Consider the following 27,389-nt stretch of genomic DNA (forward strand, 5'->3'; position numbering starts at 1 on the left):
GCCTAGCAGGGGTGACTCCGGTGGAGTGAAGGGTTGCTGGCTTCCAGATTCTCCATGAGCAGAGGTGGAAAGGCTACTCCAGCTGTCCCTTCACCACCACCTGCTGGATGGGGATGGGACTCCCTACCTTTACCGGGTTCCCTCGACCAGCAGGACCCCCAAGACACTGATTTCCAGAGGTCACATCTAAAGAGAAGTGGGGCAGGGAGGTGGAAGTCGAGGAGTTCAAGAGACCTAGCAGAAAGGGGGAGACAGAAACCTCGCAGGGGAGAGGGCTCTCTCTGCAGTGCAAGAACACGACTCTGGGAGGTTTCTTGCATCTGAGGCTGACGGTCCATGTGGTCAGAGGACGAGTGGCGAGAGGGCAGCGACGTTCCCTCCTCACCCCTCTGGACACGGCCACAACCGGCCTCCAGCAGGTGATGATCTGCCTGAGGCCAGTAGAGCCTGCAAATAAATGCCATGTTGACAACATCCCTTTATTCCCTTCCTAGACTCACTGCCCTGCTCCTCCAGTGGCTGCGGGCATCCCTGCCAAATAAACATGCGCTGGAATCCTTGTCTAGGGTCTGCTTCCCCGGGCCTCAGGACAAGAAATCATCTCCAAACCTTCCCACCCATGATTCCATATGAGGGTAACGATGCCCCTTTATGCCCCCAGCAAAGCATGTGTACCCCAACCTCTGGCAGGGCGCCTAGTCTGCCTAAAAGCGAGACCCCTGGGAGGATCTGTACCGACAGATCTTTCTAGAGCTGATCAGATGCCCCGCCTGGTCTAGTCCTCTCACCACTCCACATGGATGAGCTGGGTCTTCCAGGAGTTTCCCGGAGCTGGAGCAGGTCCAGATTCTCTCAGCCAAACACTCCGAATGCTCAGGGGCCACATCCTGATGGGACTGGCCAGGGTCCCCCAGCTCCCTCTGTAGCTGAACCCCACGGCCACCCTCTGGGGCCTGGTGTGGTTAGTGAGGGCTCCCCGTTAGAGTGAAGCAGGGGGACTGGTCTGGGGAGAGTCTTCTAGAGATGTCTGTGAGTCAGTCCCCTCCGAGGAGAAGCTGCCCCCAGTGGGGTGGGGACTCCGACCCTGCCTGGGGAACCGCTGCCAGGAGAAAACAGTGGCAAGAAAACGCTCAGGGGCAAGATCCAGGGCCTCGTGGGGATCTTTGGCTTCATCAGCCTGTACTGCCTGACCAGATTCCTGGAGTGGAGTGCCTGCCTGGAAATTTCTATTGTGCCCCACTCTGGGGGCCGGAGGAGGCCAACAGGATTTTGATGGACGATTCAGGCCCAGTGAGTCCCGGGCAGGCAGGTCTTGCCATCCCTTGGAAGTGACTTCTCTGTTCCAACTTCTCTGGCCCTTGTCGGCTGCCCCTCTTAGTTCCAGGCGTGCCAAGCGAGCAGTGGGCCCCTCCGGGCAGGGACAGTGGGCCAAGGCCTTCTTCAGGAGAGTTTGGATCTCCTCGTGTCTCACCTGAGCCTCCTCCCACAGGTCCTGGCCCAGGTCTTCCTGGCTCAGGGAGGCCACCTGCAGCCCCATGGCGGTGAGCTTCTCGGCGGAGAACTCGGACACCAGCCGCTGCAGGTAGCGGTGCAGCCGGCGCTGTTTGCCAGGGCTGGCCCTTTGGGCTTTGCCCAGACTGAGCTGGGCCATCAGGTCCTGACAGTCCATGTGGAACCAGGTCATCTGGGCGACAAGAAGAGAGGGAGGAGGGGCTCCATGAGAACAGAGCGAGAGGGGGCAGGGAGAGCAAAACACGCCGGACTGAATTAACATTAGGGCCTGGTCGAGGTAAGGGTCCCCTCAGTATGGCCGTGACTTTCTCCGCTGATGATGACAATGGTTTCCTTCTCTTCCTGGGGATACACATGGGAAAATGGTCCCCAGGACCTCCAAGATCTTAGTCAAAGCCTTATGGACCCAGAAGCCAGCAAGACTTGCCCCCTTCTGGGGCTCAGTTTCGCCCATAAAATGGGTGTTTGCACAAGATGATCACATAAAGCAGGGTGCCGAGGGAGGAGTCTGACTGATGTTTGTTGAGCACCAACTGTTTGCTAGGTTCTGTGCATCTCCTGTGTGGTCACACTGAACTGTCCCAGCAGCCCATTTCACAGAGGAAGAAACTGAGACTGAGATATGAATCACTTGTCCCGGGTCACATTGTGAGTCAGGGAGGAGCTGGAGTTCGAACTCAGGTCTGTCCAGCCTTCGCAAGAGTAGCTTTGAGCCCTTCCTCACCCAGGAAAAGCTGGTCCAGGCCGGGCTGGGCCCCCACAGTCACACAGTGAGACCCAGGTCTGCGCCCCCACCCCCTTTCTCCAGCCAGACCTTGGCCGCGTTTTGGGAGTCTCCCTGTCCTCACTTCACCCACAAAATGTCTGCGGGCTGCAAAGGCGCCAACACAGTCCCAGCAGCTTGTGAAAAACATAATCTTTCTCTCCATTAATTTAGAAGCCGACAGCGAGCTGTTAGGCTGTGGGGATTGGAGAACCATTTTCTCCGAGGAAACCATCTTTCCACGGATTAAGGGAACTTGTCTTTAGATAAATGGCTTCATATTCGTGGAAGCACACGGAGCTCATGGCTGGGAAAGGGCTCCATAAATCTCCGTTAGCGGCACAATCGTGTTATTATTATTTAGGGCCAAAGCTGCTGCATGCTCGCTTGCCTCCGGGGCTGAGCCCGGCAAGGGGCTGTCCCGTCTGTCTGTCTGTCTGGAATTCGATATTCCGGGCCGTGCTGGACAGAGATGAATAACACCTCAGCAATCATCTCGCCTAGCCCCCTGTTGTGCAGATGAAATCAGGGCAGAGAGAAGGGGCCCGTCCAGATCAAACAGCGAGAGACGGCCAGAGTGGGGACGCGGGTGAGGGCTGCCACCTGCAGTGTGACTTCTAGGCCTGGGTCCACTCTGTCACTGCTTCGTCCCTCACTCTGGCTCCATTCCCTCGGCTGGTCGCTCTCCCGGGGCTCCCTCTGGGTGCTAACCCTGAGGACAGATGCGGCCAGGAGCCAGCCAGACCTGGTTGCTGCCTTGAAAAGCTCAACTCACAGGTGACAAAGAGACAAGCAGGTGATGAAGCAACAGGATAAGGGAACTGCAGCATCAGAGTACCATTAGGTGATACAATCAGGGGGATGAGAGAGGATGGGGGGCAGGTTTCTGGGGGTGGGGGGAGTCAGGAGGAGTCTCTGTGAGGAAGTGACTGAGTGCTGAAGAAAGAAAGTCAGGGGTTGAGAGGAAGAGTATTTTGGCTGAGGGAACAGCAACTGCAAAGTCCTCAGAGCTAGAGCAAGTTTGATTTACCAAGGAAGACTAATGGGCCTGAAATCGGCTAATATTAATGAGGGAGAGAAGCTTCCAGATACCCTTAACCTATGATGTATTATTCCCCTTCCTCCTACTAACTTTAGCAATAATAATGGTGTTAATATTTCCAAGTTTAAGCAAAGCCCAGGGGGTTAGTATATCAAATTTTATTCTTTCACTACTTGGCAAGGCTGGCTCTGGAGCCAGATGATCCAGGTTTAATCTTAGCTCTGCCACTCCCTAGGTGTGTGATCCTGGCTCAGTTATTTGACCTCTCTGTTTCCTTGTGTGTAAAATGGACACACACTGCCTCATGGGGTTGGTGACAATAAAATGATACATGAAATGAAATGACTGGAACAGGACCTGGCACATAATATGAACTATGTGAGTATTGATTATTACTATTATCATCATCAATATTATTGATGAGGAGCTGAGGTCCAGGGCGGGGAAGTCTCTTGTGGAGGCCCCACAGTCTGTGCAAACACAGGCCAGCCTGCATCTCGGTCCCAGACCCTGCCCCTCCTTGCTCTCTGACTTCAGCACAGCTGGGAGGAGGGATCCCTTTGCTGATGTCTGGGAGGGACAGAGAGTGGCCTGTCCTCCTCATGCCCCAGGCCTGGGCTGACCCAGCCCCTCTGGCTGCCCTCTCAAGCACCCTGTGTTCTCTGTCCCCTGTGCACTGGGTCAGCCCGACAGCTGGGCCGGGGTCAGGCTCTTCCCACCCTCATCCTCACTGGTGAGTGTGAGGGCAACTAAGGGCACTTGGGTGGGTCACAGATCTCCCAGACTGCTCCCTCATCCCCTAGGCCTCAATTTCCCATTGGAAATGTAAGAGGTTTGGCTACATGGATTTAGAAGTGATGGGGGCTCTTAAATAAAAACCTGTTTAATGACTAATCCTCTGGGAGACCTTGAGCAAGTGACTTTCCTCTTTGGGTCTCAGTCTTCACATCTGTAGAGCAGGGCTGATCAACGCTGCCCCTTTGGGCTGCCAGGAGATGATAGATGCAAAGTGATGAAGTTCCTCTCACCTCCCACCAAGATTCCCTGTGCTGCAACACGTGAACGCTCTACCTCTTCCTCCTATCTCCTGGCCAAATTCTGGGTTCCTGGTGAGGACTCTGTTCTGAGGGTGCTTAGAGTAGTCTCTGGGGCCCATCCTCAGCTGTCCCCTTCTCCCCCGAGACCCCCATCTGTCAGGGCAAGGTGAAGCATGGGCAAGAGCACTAGAATGGTGTCCATGGGCTTGCTGTGTGACCTTAGCTAAGTGACAGCTTCTCTCTGATCTGGTTCTCCCAGCTCTGCAGCAGACGCCAGGACCAGCCAGATCAAGGTTCTTAGCTTGGTCTTGAACCTATGAAGTTGCCTGCAGAAATTTACATGTGAAGATAAAAGCATATGGATTTGATCAGATTCCCAGGAATCCTGGCTCCTTCCCTTAACCACAAAGTCTAAGAAGCAGGGCTTTTGAAGGGGCCTTTGAGAGCTGACATCCGGGTCACCTCCTAGGTCACTGGGAGGCTGCCTGGTATAGGGATACTTTGGGATCAGGGATGAGCCTGACCTGGTTTAGAAGGATGGCTTAATTGCTCAAACCTTGTTTTCCCTTCTGGAAAGTGTGGGTAATGTTTCCCTCCCCCGTCATGGGACGATGGCAGTGAATCATGCAAAGAATCTAATGCTGTATCTGGGCCACTTCCGGCCCCCACTCACTCCCCTGCTCAGGGCTGGGGACAGTCCATGCAGGTGGGACACAGGCTTACCTACCTTTTTGCAGAAGTGATGGAGGTGCAGCAGTGTTTCCAGGTCCGTGCGCTGCCGCTCAGCCGCCATGTAGAAGTGGGTCAGCTTAGCCTGAAAGGCCCTCTGGGTAGCAGTGAAGGTTGCCAGCTCCGGGAACCCTGTCCCCTCTGCCTCACCAGTCCCTCCAGCTGCAGCTCCCAGCTGGGCCGCCTGCTTGGACAGCTCCAGGCCACAGCGGTACTGGGCCTGAGTGGGGAGAAGGGGGTGTCCATTCAGCTTCCCCGCCCCTTAGCTGAGCCTCTCCCAGATATTAGGAATCTCCCACTGTGGGGATATAAATGTTCCCGAGCCTGTTTCCTCATTTCTACAATGAGGACCAAGGCCTGTGCAGCCAGTTCAGTTTGCTGGCCAGGACTCTGTTTAGTGTTACCTCCCCCAGGATAGTTTCCTTGGCAACTTCTCCCTTTCTATCTGTTCCTGCGCTAGCCTGGGAGGTGAAACAGGCTGAATCACCCTGTGCTCCAGGCCTAATACATCAAGCTTGGGGATTTCCTGACCCAAGGGTGACTTAATAAGTCTAGGGTGAAACCCTGGAATCTGCATTTTAAGAAACCCTTTAGGCATTTTGAGATAGGTTGTCTGCACCTGGTGGTCTGGGAAGACTTCCTGGAGGAGATAACATGTAAGCAGAATGCTTTGTGATCCAACCTGGTCTCCTCACTGTCTCTAGAAGCTTTCCAGCATTTCCCCTTCCCCTCCTTCCTTTGCTCTAGCCATTCACCGCCCCCTTGCCCCCCATGCCCTCTCCATCTGCTCCAGTACTGTTCCTCAATTTTAGGAACGCACTGCAGCCTGAAGGAAGAAGTCCTCAAACTCCGCATGGGCTTTCTCCACAGCCTCCAAGCTTCTGTCCTTGGGCATCAGCACCTGCAGGCACCGGCTTCCTTCCTGCTCCATCCAGTTGCTGACCTGGGGCAGGGAAGGGATGTTTAGACATGGGGGCCACTGAGGAGATGTCCCTTGGCCAGCTCCCTGACTTCCTTAGTGGCTAAGGTTCTCTCAGTCCTGCAGTGGTTGGACTTGTGCCCACTGGTCTGGCCGATTCTAGGGGAGAAGTACATTGTCATGTTCTTCAAATGTCCAAAGGGAGAGGACTCCCTGATTGGGGCCCCAGAGGACATCTGGCCTGGCCAGCACCCTGCACATGGTAGGCCCTCAGGGCACCTTATCTGAATAAAGTCACGGGGTAGCAAATTTCAGCTTACTCTAACCACTCAGTGCCACTGAATCACAAAAGGGGCAGCCTCAGGAGATGAGCTCCCTGTCCCTGGGAGGATGCAAGCTGTGTTGGAGAAATAAATAAAAGAAAGAGCCGCTGCTGTAGAGTCCTGCTATGGACTCGGTGTGGGACCAGAGCACGTCCCCTCTCAGGCATCAGTTTATTCAGTGGCCACATGGGGTAGAATGAGGATTCAATGAGGGACAGAGGGCATGAACAACACTCTCCAAGGGCAAAGTCCCCTGGCTCTGGGGTGTCTTGCAGAGCATGTTATTCTCTTTATCCTCTAAAAGCCCAATGTAGCAGGCACTGATATTATCCCCATTAAACAGATGAGGAAACTGAGGCACTGAATGGTGAAATAACTGGTGTAAAACATCACTAGTAAGTGCTGGAGCTGGAACTGGGACTCCAGAACACACTGCACCCCGCAGCCCCAAGGATGCAGGCAGCCCCAGCCCGGGAGAGATGCACTGGCTATAGGCCTGGCAGTGGAGAGAGTGGTGGCAGGAGGGACTTCAAGAGCAGACCCCCCAAGTGACCACAGGCAGGTGACATAATCTCTCCCAGCCTCAGTTTCCTCATCTGTGAATGGGAGAAATCCAGCACCTTCCCCAAATCACTAGTAAGTGACGAGGTCAGAAAGTGAAAGGCTCTGGTCCAGGGTTTGGCACACAGTTGGTGCTCAATAAGTGCAGCTTTATGAGTAATGCTTTATGGGTTATGCTAGTAATGCTGGGCTGAGATTTGAACCCAGATCCATCCGGCTTGGTTCATTTTCCCCCAGCGTTACTTTATGGGTTATGTGGGAACATATTAAACACTTAGCGAGTGCTGTATCATGTACCAAATCTCAAGAGTGCCTGCGTCGTCCTTAAGGACTGCCAGCCCGGAGTCGTTACAGCAGCAAGCACCTGGCTGGGGCAGGGCCTGCAGCCCCACATGCCTAGGTCATCCTCCCCACTCACCTGGTGGATGGCAGCCTCTAGGCGGCCCAGGCGGATGCGGAGCTCCAGTCTCCCCAGGAGGTGGTTGGATGTGGTGACCAGGATATGCAGCTGCTCATCCACGAGGCTGTACAGAGCAGTGGCTTCAGCCAGATGGCTCCTGGGAAGTGGAGGGGGTGACAGAAGGTTCAAGATGAACCCCCCCTTGCTACCCCCCACCCCCCGAGTTCAGGCCTGAACCAACCCCACCCCACACCAACTCCCACCCACAACATAGTGTCAGCCTGGGTGTTCCAGCTGCCAACAAGCTGTGTGACCATGGATAGATCCCTCTATCTCCCTGGGTCTCAACCTTGGCCTTCCATGGGATCGGGAGGACCAGAGGACCTAGGAGGTTATGACCCAGCCTGGATGGATCTGGGTTCAAGTCCCAGCCCAGCATTACTAGAAGGCAGTCTAGTAATGAGAACTTGTACAGATTTCTCAACCTTTCTGTGTCTCTGTTTTTTCATTTGTCAAGAGTGGGAATAACAGAACCTAATTCACAGAGTGACATGGATAAAATGATGGACCGCCTTGGCTCTCACCCCTGGCTGCATGTTAGAGCCTGTGTGGGAGTTTAAACATCCGGATGTGCGAACACCACCTCAGCCAAATAGACTCAGAGCGCAGCCTGGACACCGGGCTCCACACAGCTCCTCGGGAGGTCCCCGGCAGGAGAGCTGGGAACCAGCATCATCATTCAAAGTAGTGTCTGGCCCAGCGCCTGTAGCTGCCTATTATTTCTCTGCAGTGATGATGAGTGGTTGAGACGCCTCTCACCCCGCCCTCCATTTTGTAGGTGGGAAAACTGAGGTCCAGACAGAGAAGGGGCTCTCTTTGCCTGCAGTCTGAATTGGAACCCCTCATGGTGTGTTGCACATGTAATTTTAAAAATATAATCAAAGGCAGCAAGACACAAATGAAGGGGCACGTGTGGGATTCCTGATGGGGTGACACTTGAGTGAAGGGAGAAATCCGGGGGCTTTTCCAACACCCCTTAAATCCCACTCCACCCTCCTCTGCCTTAGGGAATCTTCAGAAGGAAAAGGAAAAACAGGCAAGGGAAAGAAGTCTGCATTCCTGGAGGGAACCTCGCTTGGGGCCTCCCCAGCTGCCTGCAGCTTCCCACGGGTCACTGCCCTTTCAGGGAAGGGGCAAGGACCCAGTAAGTGTGAATCGGATGGAAAAAGCCAGACTGCCTGGTGCAGGGAGGGTGGGAGGGGCAGAGGAAGGCGCGGGAGGGGGAGAGCTGCAGGGGCCTGTCTGCAGAATAAACGCAGACAGCTGCTCACATGGGACCACAGCGCCCCCTGGCGGGGCTGCCTGCAGAAAATGGTCTGCAGGGAACCAGGGTGGACAAGAAGGAGCAGGGGCTGGGCAGTGAGGCAGCGGCATGTGAAACTCAGCCCTGTGAAACTCAGGGAGACCATTCCAGACCCAGCACCAGGGCCCACTACTGCCCAGCACTCACATCATTGTGAGTCTGACAGCAAGCACAGCTAAGGGCGGTGTGTTCAAGATTCTGGGTCGGGCTCCCTGGGTTCAAGTCCTGGCCACACCACATCCCAGCTGTGTGACCCTGGACATGTCACTTAACCACTCTCAGCCTCAGTCTCATTGTAAAATGAGAACACCACCAGGACCCACCTCATAGGTGGGAATAAAGCAAGTTACTGTTCATAAAGCCCTTAGAACAATGTTGTGCACATGCTAAGTGTTATTTAGGTGTCAAATAAACAAACTTCTAAAAAGTTTAGACAGTTTGTAACTAATGTGTTTGTTCTAACAGAAATAACATTTATAATTCCTAACTGATTTGATTACTGATTCCCTTCCATCATCCCTAAATTTAAGAGAACTGAAATATAACTAACATATGATCTAGCAATTCCACTTCGGGATGAAAATACTAACTGAAAAAGATACCTGTATCCTCACCTTCTTTGCAGCATTCTTTAAAATAGCCAAGATAAGGAAACAACTTTAGCGTCCATCTTTGGATAAATGGATAACGAAAACGTGGCATGTGCATACCCACGGGAATATTATTCAGCCATAAAAAGAACAAAATCTTGCCAAATGTGACAACTTGGATGGACTGTTAGGGGATTATGCTAAGAGAAATAAGTCAGAAGAAGAAAGACAAATACTGTACAATCTCTCATAAGTGTGGACTCAAATGAAAAAAAATGCACGCCCTGTTTGACAGAGAAAACACTGGCGGCTGTGAGGCAGGGGGTGGGCGCGTGAGTGCATGAGTGGAGGGGGTCCAAAGGTACAAACTTCCAGCTATAAAATAAATGTCACGGAGCTGCAATGGACAGCGTGGTGACTACAGCTAACAGTACTGTGCTGCATACTTGGAAGTTTTGTGACTGTATGGATGATTCTAACTAGACTTATTGTGCTGGTTATTCTGAAATACTTACAAATATCAAATTACTATTTGTGCAGCAGAGATGAATAGAATGTACTTTGTCAATTATATCTCAATTAATAAAGAAAGACAGACAGTAAGTATTTTCCAGGGATGTATATTATTTGTTCTGTGGCTCCGAGACCCCTGATACACCATGAGGTTCTGGCCAAGCTGAGCGGCCTGCGGCGGAAGGCAGGCTGGAGCCGGGGTTAGTGCTCAGATGGTTTGTGATTCCATTTCCCTGAGACTCAGTTACCCAGCAGCGAAGTGGGGATGATGTGGACACCAGGCTCCTTCTACGAATAAATGAGATGGCCCCCCGTTCGGGTCAGAAGAACTTGGTTCATGGGGGTGATCAGAGACAGGCAGGGACTATCGTCTGATGTCCATCCCAGGCTGAAGATATTGGGGGTTGAAGGAGGGGCAATCGAGAAGAAATGGGGCATGAAGGCCCAGGATGGAGGCATGTGACCAGACCTCACTGCAGGAGATGGGCCTTGCAAACACCCGCTCCTGAGCAGCGACAGGGCCCAGCTTGTGTCCTTTGTGCGGGGTGGCCCCAGCTCAGGATCCCAGGCCAAGGAACGGGGGTGGGGGGACAGGGGAGGAAAAGTCTGGGTGTCCATACCTGATGTCAGGGTTGAAGTCCATCTTGCTGGCCTCCTGCTGCAGCCTGGCCAGGGTGGCTCCACCTTCCCTCTGGAGGCCCAACAGGCCTGGGTCCCTCAGCACAGCTTCCATCAGCTCCTTGGACTTGCTTAGACACCTGGAGGCCTCCTGCCAATGTAGGGAGGTGGCCTGATGCCCAGTCCCCACTTTCCCCCTATAACCTCCCAGGGATCCTCATGCCCAGGTCACACAATCTGCCCCTACACCTCCTCCCACCTCTGTTTGACATTCCAGGTCCCACACAGTCTATCCTTTCTATCTCAAAATACCTCCTCAAGCCACTCCTCCTTCTCATGACCATGTCAGCCCCACTGGTCCAGTCATCTCTTGCTGAGACACCTAACTCAGCCTCCTCACTGCTCTCCCTGTAGCACGCTGGCTCCCCCTGCAGTCTGTGTACTACATGGCAGCTCAAAGTGCCAATGGGATTAAAACTCTCCAGAGACTTCACTGCCCCTTGGAATCAAATTTCAACTCAGTTCCTCTTTGAAACAGCCCCTGGTGGATCCAGAAAATCCTCTAGTTCTTCTCTTCTCCCACCCTCTCACACTGACTGTTCCACACCGCTCTCCTTGCTTTTCCTGAACATACCAAGCATAATCCCACCTCAGGATATTTGTAAGTGCTTGCCTTCCCCCTGGAGCACAATCTTCCTCCTATTCTCATGTCAGGCTGGACACAAGTGGGTTTGCTCCAGGCTGGGTCTCCAGGGCATGACACACAGTGAGTGCACAGTAAATTAATTGTATATGAAATATATTTATAAGTACATTATAAATATGTATATGTTAAATATAAATATTAGTCAAATGAATGCATGAAAAACAGGGATGCTAATGCCTGTCCTGGCAGTCCCCTTCATACGCTCAGGTCTGTGGAATCTGGGGTGCAGTGTGGCTTCCCCGCCCCATGCTCCTGACTCACCTGTACTCCACCAGGAGGGTCCCCCTTCTCAAACTCCTTGATGGATGCCCGGAGCAGGGAGGAGGACTGGCGGAGGTCAGTAAGGAAAGGGTCCAATTTCTGCAGGACAGAAAGCCAAAGATGTCAGCCGGGCCTATAGGGAGGGTGTCCTCCCCAGCCCAGGAGGATACAGGAGGGGCAATATGTTGTGGTTCTCAAAATTAAGCTGCATCAGAATCACCTGGAAATCTGGTTAAAATCTAGACTGTGAACCCCACTCCTAGTTTCTGGTTTAGTTCCTCTGGGGCGGAGCCTGAAAGTGCATTTCTAAAAAGCTCCCAGGTGATGTTGATGCTGCTGGTCCAGGCACCAGACACTGAGAACCACTGGTACTGGGAAAGAGAGAGGGAGAAGGAAGAAGATAGGCCTGTGCGACTTCCAGGCCAATGGGGATACTTTGAGGGAGGAGGAGGAAATGTAGTAAAGGGTGAGTTGGGGCAACTTCCTCTGCTGGATCCCATTTGAGCCCAGCCCACAACTTAGTAGTTGTGTGGTCTTTGGCAAGTTACTTAACTTCTCTGTGCTGTTTCCCTCTGTAAAATAAGATCACAGAAGTTCCTGCTATGTAGAAATGGGTGAGGATTAAATGGGTTCATTTGTGCAAGGCACTGAGAATAGCTCCCAGCCTAGCATATTAGAAATCAGTTTTATATTCCGGGTTTGTAAGTGAGATTTCAGTGAAAGGAAGGTGGTAAAACAAAGATATAGTTCAAAAGTCTCTAGATTAATCCCCTGGGGGGGGGGGAATGTGCACCTGGGGGTTAAGTAGAAAAGAGATTTTTCAGTTCCCCCTTTTGTACCACTTGAATTTTGAAGGTACTGCCTATTCAAACTCAGGCACAATTTTTGAAAGCTAATAACACAAAAATTAATAAACAAAACACCAAATGGTTAGTATAGGCCAGTGGTTCTCGGTGGGTCATTTGGCAATGTCTAGAGATGTTTCTGGTTATGATTTGTGGTAGAGGTGTGGATGGGCAGAGGCCAGGGATGGTGCTAGCCATGCTACAGTGCACAAGACAGTTCCCAACGAGAAAGAATGATCTGGCCCCAAATGTGAATGCTGGGGTTGAGAAGCCCTGGTCTAGAGAAAGCCCTAGGCAGACATTTATGGGTGCTGGTTAGGGTAAGGTTTCAGCCCGAGACTTGTGTGTGCACTTGTGCAGGCCATCCTTGCCCTGTGCATCCTCACCTGTTAAATTGGACATGAAACACTTCCTTGGCAGGGCTGTGGTGAAGAGGGACTGCAATCACAGGGGAAAGGAGCCTGGCACTGGCAATTTCTTCACTTCCTCCCTCTTATAGGAGGACACATCTGCCTCCCCCACCAGCCCCTGAGCTCTCTGAGTTACATGGGTCCACAGAGCAGATGTCTGTAAATTTATTTTCTGTTAACATAGATAGAATCCTTAGCATGTGCCAGACACTCTGCTGAGCTCTTTACCCAGAGGAACACAATCCTCACAATCTCTCCAAAAGTATTATTATTAGTATTATTATTATTAGTGCCCTCCCTACTTTTGTAGATATGGAAAAGCACTCAGAGGGTGCAGATAACTTGCCCAAGGTCACATAACAGAGCTGGGGTTGGAACCCAGGCGAACTGGCTGCAAAATCTGGCTCTTAATCATTCCACTCTGAGCACTCATTATAAACAGTTGAATGACTGTTTTTGAACCTGACAGGTAGATGGATCCATGGGGCTGGGTAGTGGAGAGAGAAAGACAAGGAGTGAGGGTGTGGAACTAAAGGCCATGATGGTAGACACCTGGAAGAATTGCACCCACTCGCTGTGGCAGTAGGGGAAGGAGCCTTCCAGGGCACTGGGCAGCTGACTGGGGTCCACATGGTGGCTGAGGGCCTTCAATGAGGTCAGGACCTCTACCTGCAGATGAAAAAAAGTGAGTCAGATGGACCAGGAGACTCACTGTGAGGACATATTTGAGAAGGTCCTGCCCAGACCCTGCTCCAGCACCATCTACCTCCCACAGGTGAGGCTGGCTTGAAGAGTTATTTTCTTGCCAAACATGTTCTCTAGTAACCGATTTGATTGACAAATCCAAATTCAGAACCAGACCCTTGGTAAAAAGTGGCAAATAAACAGCACTCATACAGCCATTCTCCTAGCTTGTGCCCAAGGCAGACATCATTAATCAATCATAGTACTTGCTCCCTCTGTGTTGGGTTCTTTCTCTCCAGGCATTTACACAAATAGATTGAAGCTCTTGTCATGTAACCTCTTTGCAGTCCTTATTCCCTGGTAGCCTACACAGGTGCTGTCTCCTTCTCAGGGCTGATGAAAACGGTCACTCAATCCTAACAGTGTCCCCTAGGACATGGAGGAGGGATAGGTGAGTGCTTCTCCCAGGCAGTGATGTTTGAGATTTATGCAAGGTACAGCTACAAGTACCTAAACTTGGAATTCGGCAGATTTTGTAGGTTTGGGGTCCTGTGTATGGATTTGATATCCGTGGGACTCAAAGTGCAGTCCATGCACCAGCATCACCTAAGAGCCTGTTGGAAATAGAGAATCCCGGGCCCCATCCTGAACAACTTAATCAGAATCTGTACTTTGATGAGATTCCCCAAGTGATCTGTGGGCACATAAAGCCTTGAAAAGCACATCTCTAGCTCATAATGTGCCTGTTTACTAACCAGGAGGAAGAAGGAGACCTTTAAAATCACTTCCTGAAGCCGGGCAGGGGGCAGGGTGTCCATGCGCATTACTGTGGTATATGGCACCAATTAACAGGGGCTGCAAGGCTCATTCTCGCACTGTCCCAAATCAACTCAGCCTCTGAGTGGGAGGTGCTGAGAGCAACTAGGGAGGGAAACGAAGGATATCAGGGCCGCAGGGTGGACAAGGCACCACTGCCTCTCACTTGCTGTGTGGCCTTGGGTCTCCGTTTCCTCATCTGAAAGGGAAGGGATTAGGAGCTCACTGGATGAAATTTTTCAAGTAGTTCCATGCCATGTGCCGCTCTTAATCTCCTGGTCGGAGTGGCTAGGGTGGCCGGAGAGAAATCATTCTGCGACTGACGTGGAATGTCTGCCTTGGGAGCAGCCTGGAGAGCTGTAGCATCCGGGCCTTGGATGCTAGATGGCTAGATGGTTTCAGGGCCTCTCCTAGCTCATGAATTCTGCAAATCCTCATTCCAGCTCAGGGCAGGCCCAATAATTCCTCTCTGCCCCTGCTTACACTGCCTCCCCCTCACCTGGATGGCAGGTAAATTCTCCAGCTGGAGAGCAGCCTCCTTCTCCCCCAGGAAAAGCAAGGCACAGATGGAAGCTGGCTTCAGAGCCTGTTGGAGAGAATATGTCAGTGTTGCTCTGCCCAAGCCTCCATGGTGCCTCCCCGCTAAGATGCAGGCAAATGGCCATGGGGGCGGGGGGCTGAGGGTGGGACCTTTGGTATATTTGGGGGGTGAGTCATTGGAAGTCAAGAAAGCAGGAGTGTCAAGCTGTGTCGCAAACTTCCTAGATGCCCCGGCCCCTCTAGGCCTCAGTTTCCTTGTCTGTATCATGAGATCAGACCATGAGGTCAACATATGCCAAACTTCCACTTATTCTGCCATCAAGAACAGCTGGTTAGGAGCCTTTCCCCTGCCCCACTCCTGCCTCAGGAGGTCTGTGTGACTGAAGTCTGAGCCCATCAGTGGGTAGCTTCTCCCCTCCAACCCTCCCTCTCTAAAAAAAAGGCCTGATGAATAGAACCTAAGCCATTTGGGGTTGAGGAGACACAAAGAAATTTTTGCTGGAATCACTGGGAAAAGAATCTCATATTTTCCTACTGGACTTAAATAAAAGACCATGTGAAGGCAGAGCAGCTGGGAGCCAGGCTGCCACTGAGAATGGGTGGAGGATCCAGCTGAGAACGACAGTCTTCTAGGAGAACAGGGTCAGAAATGGAGAGAGAGGGCCCCCTCGGTGGCAGAGCGGTTGAGTGCTGGTTTGCGAAGCGGCCCGCAGCCTCTTCAGCGCCGGTTTGATCCCTGGCCGCCGGGCGAGGGGTCCCACATGGCGCGCAGACCTCTCCTGCCGCCCGCTGCTCCCCTCAGCAGTGTACTTCGGTCCTTCTGCCTGCTCTGCTCCCCGCTCTGGCTCTGGTGAATTCTCTCACCCTCCCGCGCTTCTGACTGTACCCAGTGCTTGTATAAATAAATAAATAAATCTTTAAAAAAAAAAAAAGAAATGGCAAGAGAAGAACCAGGTCTAGGTGACAATCTTTGAGCCCCTGTATCAAATCACACTTGAAGTTGGATTTAAACTAGTCTGTGGGGTCACATGAACTAATGAACAACCTTTGGGTTGGGTTTTCTATCAGCTACAACAAAGAGCCCTGCCTGGTTCCAGCTCCCAGACTCAGGGACTGTCAGAGGCCCCTGTGGATCCCAAGACTGGCTAGCCCAAGGCTGTCACCTCCCACTTACCTGTGTGGCCTGAAGGGCACTGAGCAGACTAGGCTTCGGGGGTTGCTTCCTGGCATCAATCACAACTGCCAGCCCCTTGGTTTTATCTTCAGACCTGTGGGTGGTAAGCAGATTTGGCAGTCTTGCTGGATGGACAGGGGGAGGATCTAGTGAAAGATGAGAAAACTGGCTGCTAGAAACCTTATTTATTGGTGAACTCTTTACTGAAAGATCAAGTTCTAATGCTCTTTCTTCCAGGAAGCCCTCCATGGTTCTTTTCCAGGGAGAGTCCTTTGCTCCCTTTTCAGAGTTCCCACAGAACTTCTCATAGCCCTCTTTTATACCCTAATAACCATAAACTATAAGCCACTATCCCAGCTGCAGCGGACAAGTCACCCAGCATTCAGCCATTCCTATTACATGGGCATAGCACTCTCTTCCCGTAAGAATCAATTCCCTCCAAATAAACATGTCCATCCATACTGGTTTCTGGTTCGTTGAGGCCAGGAATAGTGATCCAATTCTCCCAGCCAATAATTGGTCTAGATTAGGACCATGTGACATTTCTGGCCAACGAGATGGAAGGGGAAGTTTGCTGGAGGGGACTATTGGAAAACTTGATAAAGTTTTCACAGAGAGATAAAAGGCAGAGACACAGAATGATGAATTTCCTTATCTGATGAGACCTTTTGAATTGGAACTTGTTACTTGCAGCCAAAATACCCTCACTAGTTCACACTGTATTTTTCAGTGATTATCTCAGGATTTCCAAAAATCCACCCATTGTCAGCACTTGTTAAAACACTGATTCCTCACCCCACCCCCACCTTATTTCCAGACATCTGGGCAGCAGGTATTTGGTGGGGCCAGGAGGTCTGTGTGGGCCCAAGTGCCCTTGGCCATTCTGGTGATGAGGCAGGTTGGGAAGAGAACCCCCAACCACCTTTAAGCCTTAAATCCAGCCAGTTCATGGGCAGCATGGGGTCAAGCCACGGCACTACCATCATATCAGGTCAAGTTAACTTGCCCAGTTATCTGGGCAAGTTATCATCTTGCCGGGAGTTCCCACCTCTACAGGAGGATAATAATGACGTCAAACCCCTAGGGCTGTGGTGAGGCCGGAAGAATTTGCTGCTATAAAGCGCTCAGTGACTGTGCAGAGGAGGAGGAATGTAAATGTCTACTATTATTACTATCCTCCAAAGGGAAACTGAGGCACAGAACTGTGGCATGGCAGGCAGTGAGAGGAAGCTCTTGGAGGTGAAGCAGATCTCTGACTTCAAGTCCTGAGCCTCACCTGTCTCTGCGTATGTCCGTGCTGGGAGAACAGTTTGCTTGCACGCCTCTCGACCACTTGCCCTCAAAGGCAGCACTATATGTGAGGGGCATCTGGGTCCCTGATGGCTGGTGTGAGGCTGGCCCCAAAGTAGGTGCCCAGCAATGTTGGTTCAAAGCAGGAGTGGGAAAGCAAGTCCGGCACACAAGAACTTGTGCACCACACTCTACAGTTTACACTGTACCTCATCTTCCCCTTCTGTGACCACACTTAGCCATCCCCTTTTTCAGGTGAGCCTCAGAGAGGGGAGGTGACTGCCCCAAGGTCACACAGCAAGTTGGTAAGATTCTGGGGTTATTTCCTTCCTAGCACAGCTACCCAGCCTTGTACAACAGGAAGAAAAACCTAAGTGACCAGAAGGTGGCAGTGAAGGCTCCCATGGGGGAGGGCAAACCACAGAGAAGGTTCCCAGAAGGTTCCACTAGTCCCTCCACCCGACTCCATCCAGGCACCACAACCTCTAGATTGGGGGTCTATCTCCACAACCACAGTCCTGAGCAAACACCGTCTCTAAGATCCCGCTGGCTGGGGGCTGGGACTCAGGAGAAAGGAGGGTGCCTCTTTCCAGCCATCCCAAGATGGAGTCTAAAGGGTGGAGGCAGTGGACAATGTTATTAGAAGTCAATCTGGGTCAATGGTCCCTCACTTACTCATTCTTTTATTCTCTCATTCATTTACACTTTCCTTCATTAGTTCAACAAATACTTATTATTCAGATTTCAGCTCAATGATCACCTCTTCAGAGAAGCTTTCCCTGATTTTCCCAATTGTAAGTAGCCTGCCAACCCCCACCCTAACCCCACCTTCTTACTGTGACAGTGATTCTCAAAATGTGGCCCCCGGCCCAGTCATGCCTGAATCAACAGAAAATTTGTTAGAAATTCATTCTTCTTTTTAAAATTCGTATTATGTTTTATTGATGTAATATTGGTTTATAACACTGTACTGATTTAGGGGAGTAGGTTCAGCCTTTCCCCAGCACCTGGCTGGGGACTGGCTCTGGGATCAGACAACACGGTGGAAGGGTATGATGTCTCCCCACTGGGTGCCTGCTCTTGGGCTTGGGGATGAGGGCAGAGGAGGGATGGAGTGGCTAGGCTGGTGCAGCTCCTTACCTGGGGATGGTGCACAGGTAGGAGAGCAACTTGGTGACCTCTGGGGGAGTGCACCAGGGTGCCTCCCAGGCCTCTTCCTTGGTCGACACCAGAAGCAGGGGCCGCCCAGTCCTGTCCTGACAGCCTGGAGGAGAGACGACAGACACCGTGAGAACTTTGAAGCCCTCCCTGGGAGCCTGCTCCAAGGCCTTCAGGCCTTTGCCCACCCTGGTCCCTATTTCTGGAAGGCCCTTTCCTTGCCCTGTGACTCTGAGCTCTTAACCACCCTTCAAGACACAGGTCACGAACCCCTCCTCAGAAAAGTCATCCCTGAGCACCTCCTCCATGCAGTGGTACTGCACCCTCTCCTGAGCTCCCCCTGAATAGGACACCTGGGAGGCAAAGCTGTGGAGTGAACTTTGGGGTCACACAGCTAGGAGTTCAAGCCCCAGCTCTGCACTGACTTGCTGTTTGCCATTAGCCAGGTCAAAGTTTCTCTGAAATTCAGTTTCCTCACCTATTAAAAAGAATAATAAGATACTGAACTTGGAAGGTTTTTTCAAGGACTGAATGAGACAGTGCCAGACAAGCTCTTAACATGCAGTAGGCACCACATACAGCAGTTGTTGTTAAGATCATGGCAGCCATCCGCATCACCCCTCGAGGGGTGAGTACAGAGCCCCAGTTGCCAGCATGCTGTTTATTTTGCAGGGGTTCCCCACAGGTTATTCCTTGCCCCAGGAACCAGGGCTGTGTGTCCTACTCTCCCCACATGGATCAAGAGTCCAAGGCCCAGGGAGTGGGCACCGCCAGGATGCACTGGAGGAAAAAGGGGGATAATGGGGGATGGTGTGAGATGGGGGGCTGTCCTGTACCCTGCCTCCCAGTCACCTCATTAAGGGCAACCCTGTAGTGACACCCACTCTGCATAGGCACAACTCCTTTATAGCTCATGAAGCCTTGGACAAACTGAGCCACCTTCACAAGAGCTGCCTGACACAGGAGTGCACCATCTGGAACATTCTTTCACATGTTTGAAAAGTTGACAATTGAAAATTACAAAATATCTACATTTGTATATATATTTAAATTTATAGCATACACATCCTATAAGTCCTTCTGTGTATGTATACATGTGTAATGTGGAATATATCTGTATTTATAATTTGGAATTTATAAATTCTAAAAGAAAAAACATTGTTGGGATAATATGGGAAATCTGAATATGAACTGGGTATTGAATAGTATCCAGAATTATTTTCAGGGTTGTTAGGTGTGCTAGCAGTGTTGTGGTTATGAAAGGAAATCTCCTTTTTTGTTAAGAGATGCTTCCTGAAATAGTTAAGAGTGAAATACGGAGATCCATAATTTACTTTAAAATACTTCAGGGAAAAAAAGTTGAAACGTGTAAAAATGTTGTGATTTGTTAAACCTGGGTATTACATATATGGGCATTTACTATTCCAGCCTCTACTTTTTATATGTCTGAAATTTTTCTCTACTTTTCATAGTAGGCATCATTCTACAGCACTGAGCTTTATATGACTTCCTCCAGGAAGTCTTCCCTGACCTCTCCCCTACATCAAACCTGGGTCAGGAGCCTTATCTGTTCTCCACGGCTCCCGTACAGTTCCATGATGTATCAACCAGTTGAATTTTTATCATCACTTGAATCTAGGCTTCCTGAGTAAAGAGAACACACCAGACTTGTTCCCTGCTGAATTCTAGGGCTAAATCCAAGGCGTGGCCCATAGATTCTCTGAGGACTTGCCACTAGCTAGACTGAATTACAGGCTCAGCCCATATCCCCATCCCAGTATCAGCCTGCAGTTGATTCACAGACTAGATAAGCAAAGGGCCTGGTCTCTGCTCCTGAAGATGGAACCAGGCCTGGTTCCATCCACCTCCCCTATCCTGCCTCCCTCATACACCTTTTCCCTAGAATAACTTTCCATAAATCACTTTCCCAAGAACCCTGGTTACCAGTTGCTTCTAGAGAACCTGACCTAAGTCACCTCACGTAAAGTACAATGGGCGGATACCTAGAAACCGTTTTCATATAATCCAGCTCCTTCATTGGAAAGATGGGGAACCTGAGTCCCAGGGAGACTTGGCCCAGAACATGGTCCTCCAGGATTTTCCAATCTTCCCCACACTCAGCATCATCTAAGGATGCTCAGGGACACCCCCACCCTTCCCCATAGCTCCTTGCCCTCCACCTCACCCTGCCCCATAACCCCTGAGCACCTGGGAGGCATGCTATCCTGGAGTGCAAGAGCTCTGTACTCAGAGCCCCAATCCCGGGCTCAGGGCCTGAGGGTTCCTCATCCAGAGTAGGGCTGCTTTCTGGAGGGCTGGCAGAAGCTTCTGGGAAATCAGCCGCCCCCCTGGTCAGTGGGTCTGAGTCAGCAGCCAGGCCAGATGTTTTGGTCTGAGTTGTTCCAGCTGGGGAAAAGCAACAACAAAGAAAATGGTGTTAAGCGGAAGCCAGATTTTCCCAAGGGAAATGTCTTCTCTTTCGCCTTATGATGAATAAAAGAGCTTACAGCTACTGACCCATCTGCTATGTGGCAGGCATGGTGCTAAGCTCTTGCCTCTGGTGTCTCTTAGAACTTAAAAACAAGTCTAGTTGGGATTCCCATTGCACAGAGAAAGGCCTGGACTTGAGAAGGTAAGTCCTTGATGAAGGTCGTCCAGCTAGTGCGCAGCAAAGCTGGCATGTGGACTGGGGCTGTCTGCTCCATTCGAGACCCATGAGACTCCAAACCTCTTGAAATGCCACCTCGGGTGCTAAATCCCTGAGACTGAGCCAGTCCAGGTGAGTCTCTGTTCCTGACTACCAGGGCCACCTCGCAGCCCGATCACGTCTCCAGAGCATCCCCTTGTCCAGCAGAGCCGGGGTCACCTTACCTTTCCCCGGACGCTTGGCTCGATTGGCTTTGGATGAATAGAGCGAACACAAGACTTTCCAGGGCCGGTCATGCTGGACGGAGGGTCTCTCTGGGGACTCGGGGGCTTGTCTCTGCCCTCTCAAGAATGAGAATTTGAGCACAGGAGTGGGGGGTCTGGAGGAAGTGACTTGACTGGGGCCAGTCATGGGTTTAGAAAGTTTACTGTTTCCTTCGTCGGTCCTCTCCTCCGTCGTGGCTTCAGGAGCAACAGGAGGAGAAGCTGGACCCAGGCTGGGGGAGGATGTGTGCTTTGGTCCAGGCCTGAGCTGAATCATATTCTCTGGGCTTCCCAGCGGTACCTGCATTTTAGAGTCAGCTGGCTCTTCTGAGACACTTGTCTCAAGGACACTGAGGTAGGGCTCTTGGAGCTGAAGTTCTGAGTCATGGCTGGGAGCTTTATGGCTGACCTTTCGCCTCGAGCCTAAGGGCTCCTCCTCTGAGCTGGCTGCTTTCCAACAAGACCTTTTTTCCATGGAAGGCTTCCCAGGGGTCCCTGAGGGAGGCAGCATCCTCTGAGAGAAAGGGATCTCCTTAGTTCCAGGCAGCTCCTTCAGAGGCCCCATAGTACATGCACTGGATGTCTCCACCTCCCCACTGGGAAACCTCCCTCTGCTCTCTTGGGACAAGTCCAGGAGAGCCACATATTCTCCTTCCAAGTCCTGGCTGACCACACCATCCACCCTGAAAGCCACCTCCCCAGGCTTGGCTTGTTCCACCTTGATGAGTCCCGGGTACTTGTTCCTATAAGTCCTGCTTCTACCTTTGGTCAAACTGTGAGCAAGAAGCTCCTGGCTGCCCGAGGGCCTGCCCTGCTGCAGCTCTTGAGGGCTGCTCAAATCAAGAGCCTCTAATTGAAGGGACCCCCAGGCTGGGGAGTGGAAATTCAGTGCTTGGGGCCTGTCACCCACAAACTCTGGATTGGTTATCTTCGTCCAGGGCACAGGGACAACCCCATCTTCGGAAGCTACCAGGCAGTTGTGGAGGGGACTTCCCTCAAAGTCACTGTTGATGGCCTCCAGCCACGCTTGGGTGAAAAGCAAAGGGTAAGATGATGCAGGAACAGGTTTTGTGTCCACTGTGCGAAGGTCCAAGGAGAGACATTTGACCATGATGCAGACAGACTGTTCCTCTTGGGGTTCAACTTGGAGGTAGAAGTCTCCCTGGCGCAATAAGAGGGGACTGAGGGGTGCCAGGTGGACCACGACCTCATCCCGCAGACAGAGTGGCCAGCCCTCGTGCAGGAAGAGGCAGTGTGAGTAGGGAGCCTGCAGAGAGAAGGAAAGGATATCAGAAAATTGGCTCTGAAAGCTCCACTGGTGGATCTGCTTCCTACCCTCTCCCAAGTGGAATCTTGAACATGTTGGAGACTAGGGTAAGGTAAGAGGGGTGCCTGACATGTGGCATTTAAGGATCCCTGCCTGCTCTAGGGATTCTTAACCACTCACACAGTTCTAAGAATGAGCACCTCCTCAAATGGTACATCTTCTGTACTTCACTAGTCCTGACCCTGACCTTGAAGGCACACGCCAGACTTCTGGCTCAAGGGAGAAAATCTCTGAGACCCAGGCAGTAATCAGCACGTGGCTTGTCCACCAGCATCATTGTGCTGATTCATGTTCTCTTCTCCCCATCTATCCAAAACTTCTCTCAACCCAGCTCGGGCCTTAGCTCTCTACTTTCAAGTCCAAAATACATGGGTTCCGAGGTCTGAATTGCTAATTTGTGCAAATTACTTAAAATTGATGTTGTGAGACTCAATTTCCCTATCTGCAGAGAAGAATATCACGTATCAGCATTAATGGACTGGTATGAGGATTAAGTGAGAGAAACCTAACACAATGCCTGGCATATAAGAGCTAATATTCAATAAATATTAATTCCATCTCCTTTGACATTTACCCTTTAAAAAACTGTGAGGATTTCCAATTAAAAAATAGAAAGGTCATTTTCCACTTTTATTTTATTCTTTAATTCTGCAGTAGAGAGCTTACAGAGCGAAACAATGCTGAGTAAGAAGTTGGGAAATCTGCCCCTGCCTCTAGCTTGCTGGGTGACCTTTAAAACTGATTGCACTATCCTGGTTCTGAATGTTTACCATCTGTTTGTTTATTTATTTGCTTGTGTTTATTTCCCATTAGTGGCAAAATCACAGGTGAGGCAAAACTTCAAAATATATATATATATATACATATATATATATATTTTTTTTTTCAGCAGGGAAGGATGTTGGCAATTCTCTGTGGAGGTAGACACAGCACGTCATCCTGGAGTGGGCCTGCATGTGGGTGAAATTTTTCCAGGAGCCTCTCCACGAGGCAGTGCAGGCACAGCGTTCAACAGCGACACCATGCGGCAACAAGGGGAGTAACAGCTCTGCCAGTCTGACAACAGGTCTTTCTCTAGCCAGCTTTTGGAAAAGAATTCGATTCCTACAGTTAAGTCCGGGACAAATTTATACAATTTGGATGAATATGTGAGAGGCCTCCAGAAAGTGATACTGAACGTCCTGCTAATTAATCAGGTGTTTCCTGAGATTATTAATTGGGGAAATAATGAGATCTGACCATACTTGTACCTACACAGTTGATAAACCAGCTCACATCAGTTGCACTGCAGATCTGCCTGCCTTGAGAAACCGCACGGCTGTCCACCCACCTGTCTGTGAGTTACTCCTCCCCTTTCACGTAGCCCTCTGCTGTTCACAACATGCTTCCCTCCCCCTTCTCATTGAACAACACAAAATAGCCCAGCAGTAATGTGCAAACTGCAAAGCGCCACGAACGTGAGAGTTGTAGTCATCTCATTTGACTCTCACAGTAACTCAGTGGTGGAGGCAGCGCAGATATTATTGTGAGGCTTGGAGAGGTGCAGGGATTGGCTCAGAGTCACATGGCTGATAAGTGGCAAACGCAGGACCTGTGCCTAGACCTGCACAACTGCAGTCGACTGCTGTGTCCCCAGGCCCCACCAGACCTCATTTGAGGGTGCCTCTAGGCACCAGTGGTAGCAAAGGCAGATGTTGTGACTGGCGCATTCTAATGTCAGAGGAAAGAGGAAATGGGATAGTGATGCCAGCAGCTACCAAGCACCTACTGGAGGCCAGACTTGGTGCCCAGCTGTGTGCATCCTCTCCACGAGGTAGGTCTGTGTTACTGCTGTTCCCTTCTGAAAGCTGACGCTCAGAGCTATGGTATGGATCCCCCACAGTCTGAATGATGGGGCTTAAGAACCTGACTCCTGAGGCCACAAGCTTACCCAACTCCCAACCCTGCCCTGAGATGACACAAATTTATCTACAGTTATAATTCAAGTTGCCTGTAATTTAAATTTTTTTAATTAAAAAAGAAATTGAAAAATGTTGTGACCTTTGTCCCTGGAAGAAATGGGGAAGGGGACAGTGCAAATGCAGTTGTTATGGCCAAATAAATGGAGTGGGTGGTTGTCTAGTTTGTCAGGGAGAAGAAACAAGGACAGGGAAGGATGTTCATGAAATAGCGTCCATGCAGACCTGGGGCTGGCGGCGGCAGAGGCTTGGGTGAGAGCCTTGCTTCTCCTGTCACCACCATCAGTGGCCATGGAGCTCTCCTGTGTGCCAGGCACTGAGCTAAGTGTGCTTAATGATGATTTCAGCTTCCTTCCAGTCCCAAACATCTCGAATTCTGGCTCCGAAGCCTGAACTTTTAGCTGCCACATCCGGTTCCTCTTTCTCACTGAAATGACACACACGGCCCCCACCCTTACTGTTTGCTCCTACACACCATGTTCGGGAACAGGCAGGAGCAACTTGGGAAAGGCTGGAGGGGCCTATGAAACTCTTGATCATTTTTGAGGCTGGTGCCACAGAGAGCTGGTCATTTGAGCAGAGCAGGGCACAGTTGGCAGACCTAAGAAGGGCGTGGGCAATTTCCTACTGTGGGCATCTGAGGGTTTGGTCTCCTCAGGCTTCTCCTACCCTTTTTTCAAAAACAGTCTTCAGGGCCTCCCCGGTGGCGCAGCGGGTTGAGCACAGTGCTATGAAGCTGTCCACAGCCTCTGCAACACGGATTCGATTCCTGGCTGGCCAAGGAGATTCCCACATGGCGCGGCAGACCTCTCCTATTGCATCTGCTGCTCCCCTCAGCAGTGCTTTCAGTCCGTCTGCCTGTTCTGCTCCCCACTCTGTCCCTGGTGAATCCTCTCACCCTCCCATGCCTCTGGCCTGTACCCCAGCTATTGTATAAAAAAAAAAAATCTCAAAAACAGTCTTTACTTTCTTTCCATACAGGTATGCACAGAGCTTGAGCCTGGCTGACCCTGCTACCCCATTCCACTGACCACAGTGATTGGCCTAGGGATGGACAGAGGACCCAGTATGTCTAGACAGGGTCCTGCCTTATGGTTTTTATTTACTTACTTATTTATTTATTTGTTTGTTTGTTTGCTTATACAAGCACTGGGCACAGTCAGAAGCGCAGGAGGGTGAGAGAATTCACCAGAGCCAGAGGGGAGAGCAAAACAGGCAGAAGGACCGAAGTACACTGCTGAGGGGAGCAGTGGGTGGCAGGAGAGGCCTGCGCGCCATGTGGGACCCTCACCTTGGCGGTCAGGAATTGAACTGGTGCCACAGAGGCTGCGGGCAGCCTTGCAACCCAGTGCTCAACCGCTGCGCCACCGGGGAGGCCCACCTTGTGGTTTTTAAATGACTGCTGAAGAGGAAGGTGCATTTTCCTCTCCAGGCTAGGACCTGATCCCAGCGCTGCCATGGGCTCCAGCCTTGCTGGGACACCCTAGCCTGTCAGAGTGCTGCTGGCAGGCAAGAAAAAGCAGAAACAAGGGACAGAAAGGGTCCTCAAGGGATCTGATCGGTGGGTCACCTTGGGGTTGAGGCCTGACTGCCCTGCTCTGGTCTGAATAAGGATTCGTTCTTTGCAGTCAATAATGAGTCGTGCCTAAAATATTTTTCCTTCCACTCTGCCTCGCAAAGGGCATTCCTGAGATATGGGTTTGAAGGGGTCTTCAGAGAGGAAAGTGAGAGTCTGGATGCCTCAAGGGTTCCGGGGAAGGTCTGGGACATTCTCTGCTATGGTATAAAAGCTGCCCCTACTTCAGAAAAAGCAGCCTGGAGACAACCACAATGTCAGTCCCAGGGTAGGCTGGGGGGTGGGGGTGAGTAGGGGACCCTCAAGCCTCCCTCCCTTCCTGCCAGTGAAAATGCAAACTTGATTGACTCTTAGCTTTCAGAGGGTCAAAGGTCAGGTGACCTTCTGGCTTCATTTAAGGGCTGAAAGCTCCCTTTGGGCAAGCAATGGAAAATCATCCCATGTCCTTAGTTCTTGCTTTGAGGCAAGACAGCACCAGCCCACTTCCTTCTCTGTTCAATTCCAGCCCCTCAGCCTTCTGGGAGAGCTTGTCCCCTGGCCCCGTGTCCTTCCAACTTACACAGGCTGCTTCACGCACTTGCTCACACAGGCGCTTGGCAGGGATCAGGAAATCCAGGAGGAAGCTCAGCCCATCCCCGTGGAAGTCAGAATCTAGGAGACGGAACACCTGAGCCAGGACGGTGGGTGCCGTGGCCTCAAAAGGGGGATAGAGGCCTGCCAGGGCATGTTGGATGGCTGTATCCAGGGGTGGGGGGTCCTGTAAAGGAAGGGAGAGAGGGTAAAACCTGATAGTAACAGTAATAATAATAAGAGCAGTGGCCTCTTCCGAGACCTTCCAAGCCCCGTATGACTAAGGCCTCCATGACTCTCCAACCTCCTTTCCTATTCTCAGTTCCTTCCTTTCTTCCCTCCCCAGGCATATGAACCTGAATACCGAGGCACAATTCTACCTCAGGGTTTTGCGATGACTGTTCCTTCTACCTAGAATACTCTTCCTCAACAAAACCTCATCCCCTCACCTCCTGCAGGGCTTTGATAAATGGCATCTGCTGATGCATGGTAGAGTGTAGGAATAAGGAAGCCATTCACGCTAGAGCCACAGGGACAGGGGAGCTTGGCATCCCCAAATTCCACCTCTTAGCTGACCTGCAAACCTGTGAGTTGAAGCTGAGTGAAGACCACCTCCGTCAGAGAACCTCAGGCAACATGCAGGTTCCTGAGTGTTTTCCCACTGTATTGGGGTGGTTTCCCACCCTCAGCCATGGACAATTCACCAACCTCTATCCCCCCACTTCTGCCCTGGCCCAGGCCTCTATGCCACCTTTTCCCTTGAGTCACTCCTCCCTGGTTTCTAATCACTAATC

At 51.2% G+C, this 27,389-nt stretch overlaps 1 protein-coding gene across 1 annotated transcript; it reads right to left on the reverse strand.

The window, feature by feature from the left end:
• Window positions 1-979: 979 nt before the first annotated feature.
• KIAA1755 lies at window positions 980-27,083 on the reverse strand (the record flags this gene model as incomplete). The annotated part of the gene is made up of 14 exons (XM_084247709.1): window positions 980-1,684; window positions 5,082-5,303; window positions 5,904-6,026; window positions 7,305-7,443; window positions 10,373-10,521; window positions 11,338-11,436; window positions 13,145-13,261; window positions 14,592-14,678; window positions 15,807-15,900; window positions 18,237-18,352; window positions 20,440-20,660; window positions 21,126-22,431; window positions 26,585-26,782; window positions 27,045-27,083. 14 exons carry the CDS (start codon window positions 27,081-27,083, stop codon window positions 980-982), a joined length of 3,615 nt encoding a protein of 1,204 aa, XP_084103835.1.
• Between the last annotated feature and the right edge of the window lie 306 nt (window positions 27,084-27,389).

This window comes from Talpa europaea, assembly GCF_964194135.1.
Source record: "Talpa europaea genome assembly, chromosome: 11".
Classification (NCBI taxonomy): Eukaryota; Metazoa; Chordata; class Mammalia; order Eulipotyphla; family Talpidae; genus Talpa; species Talpa europaea.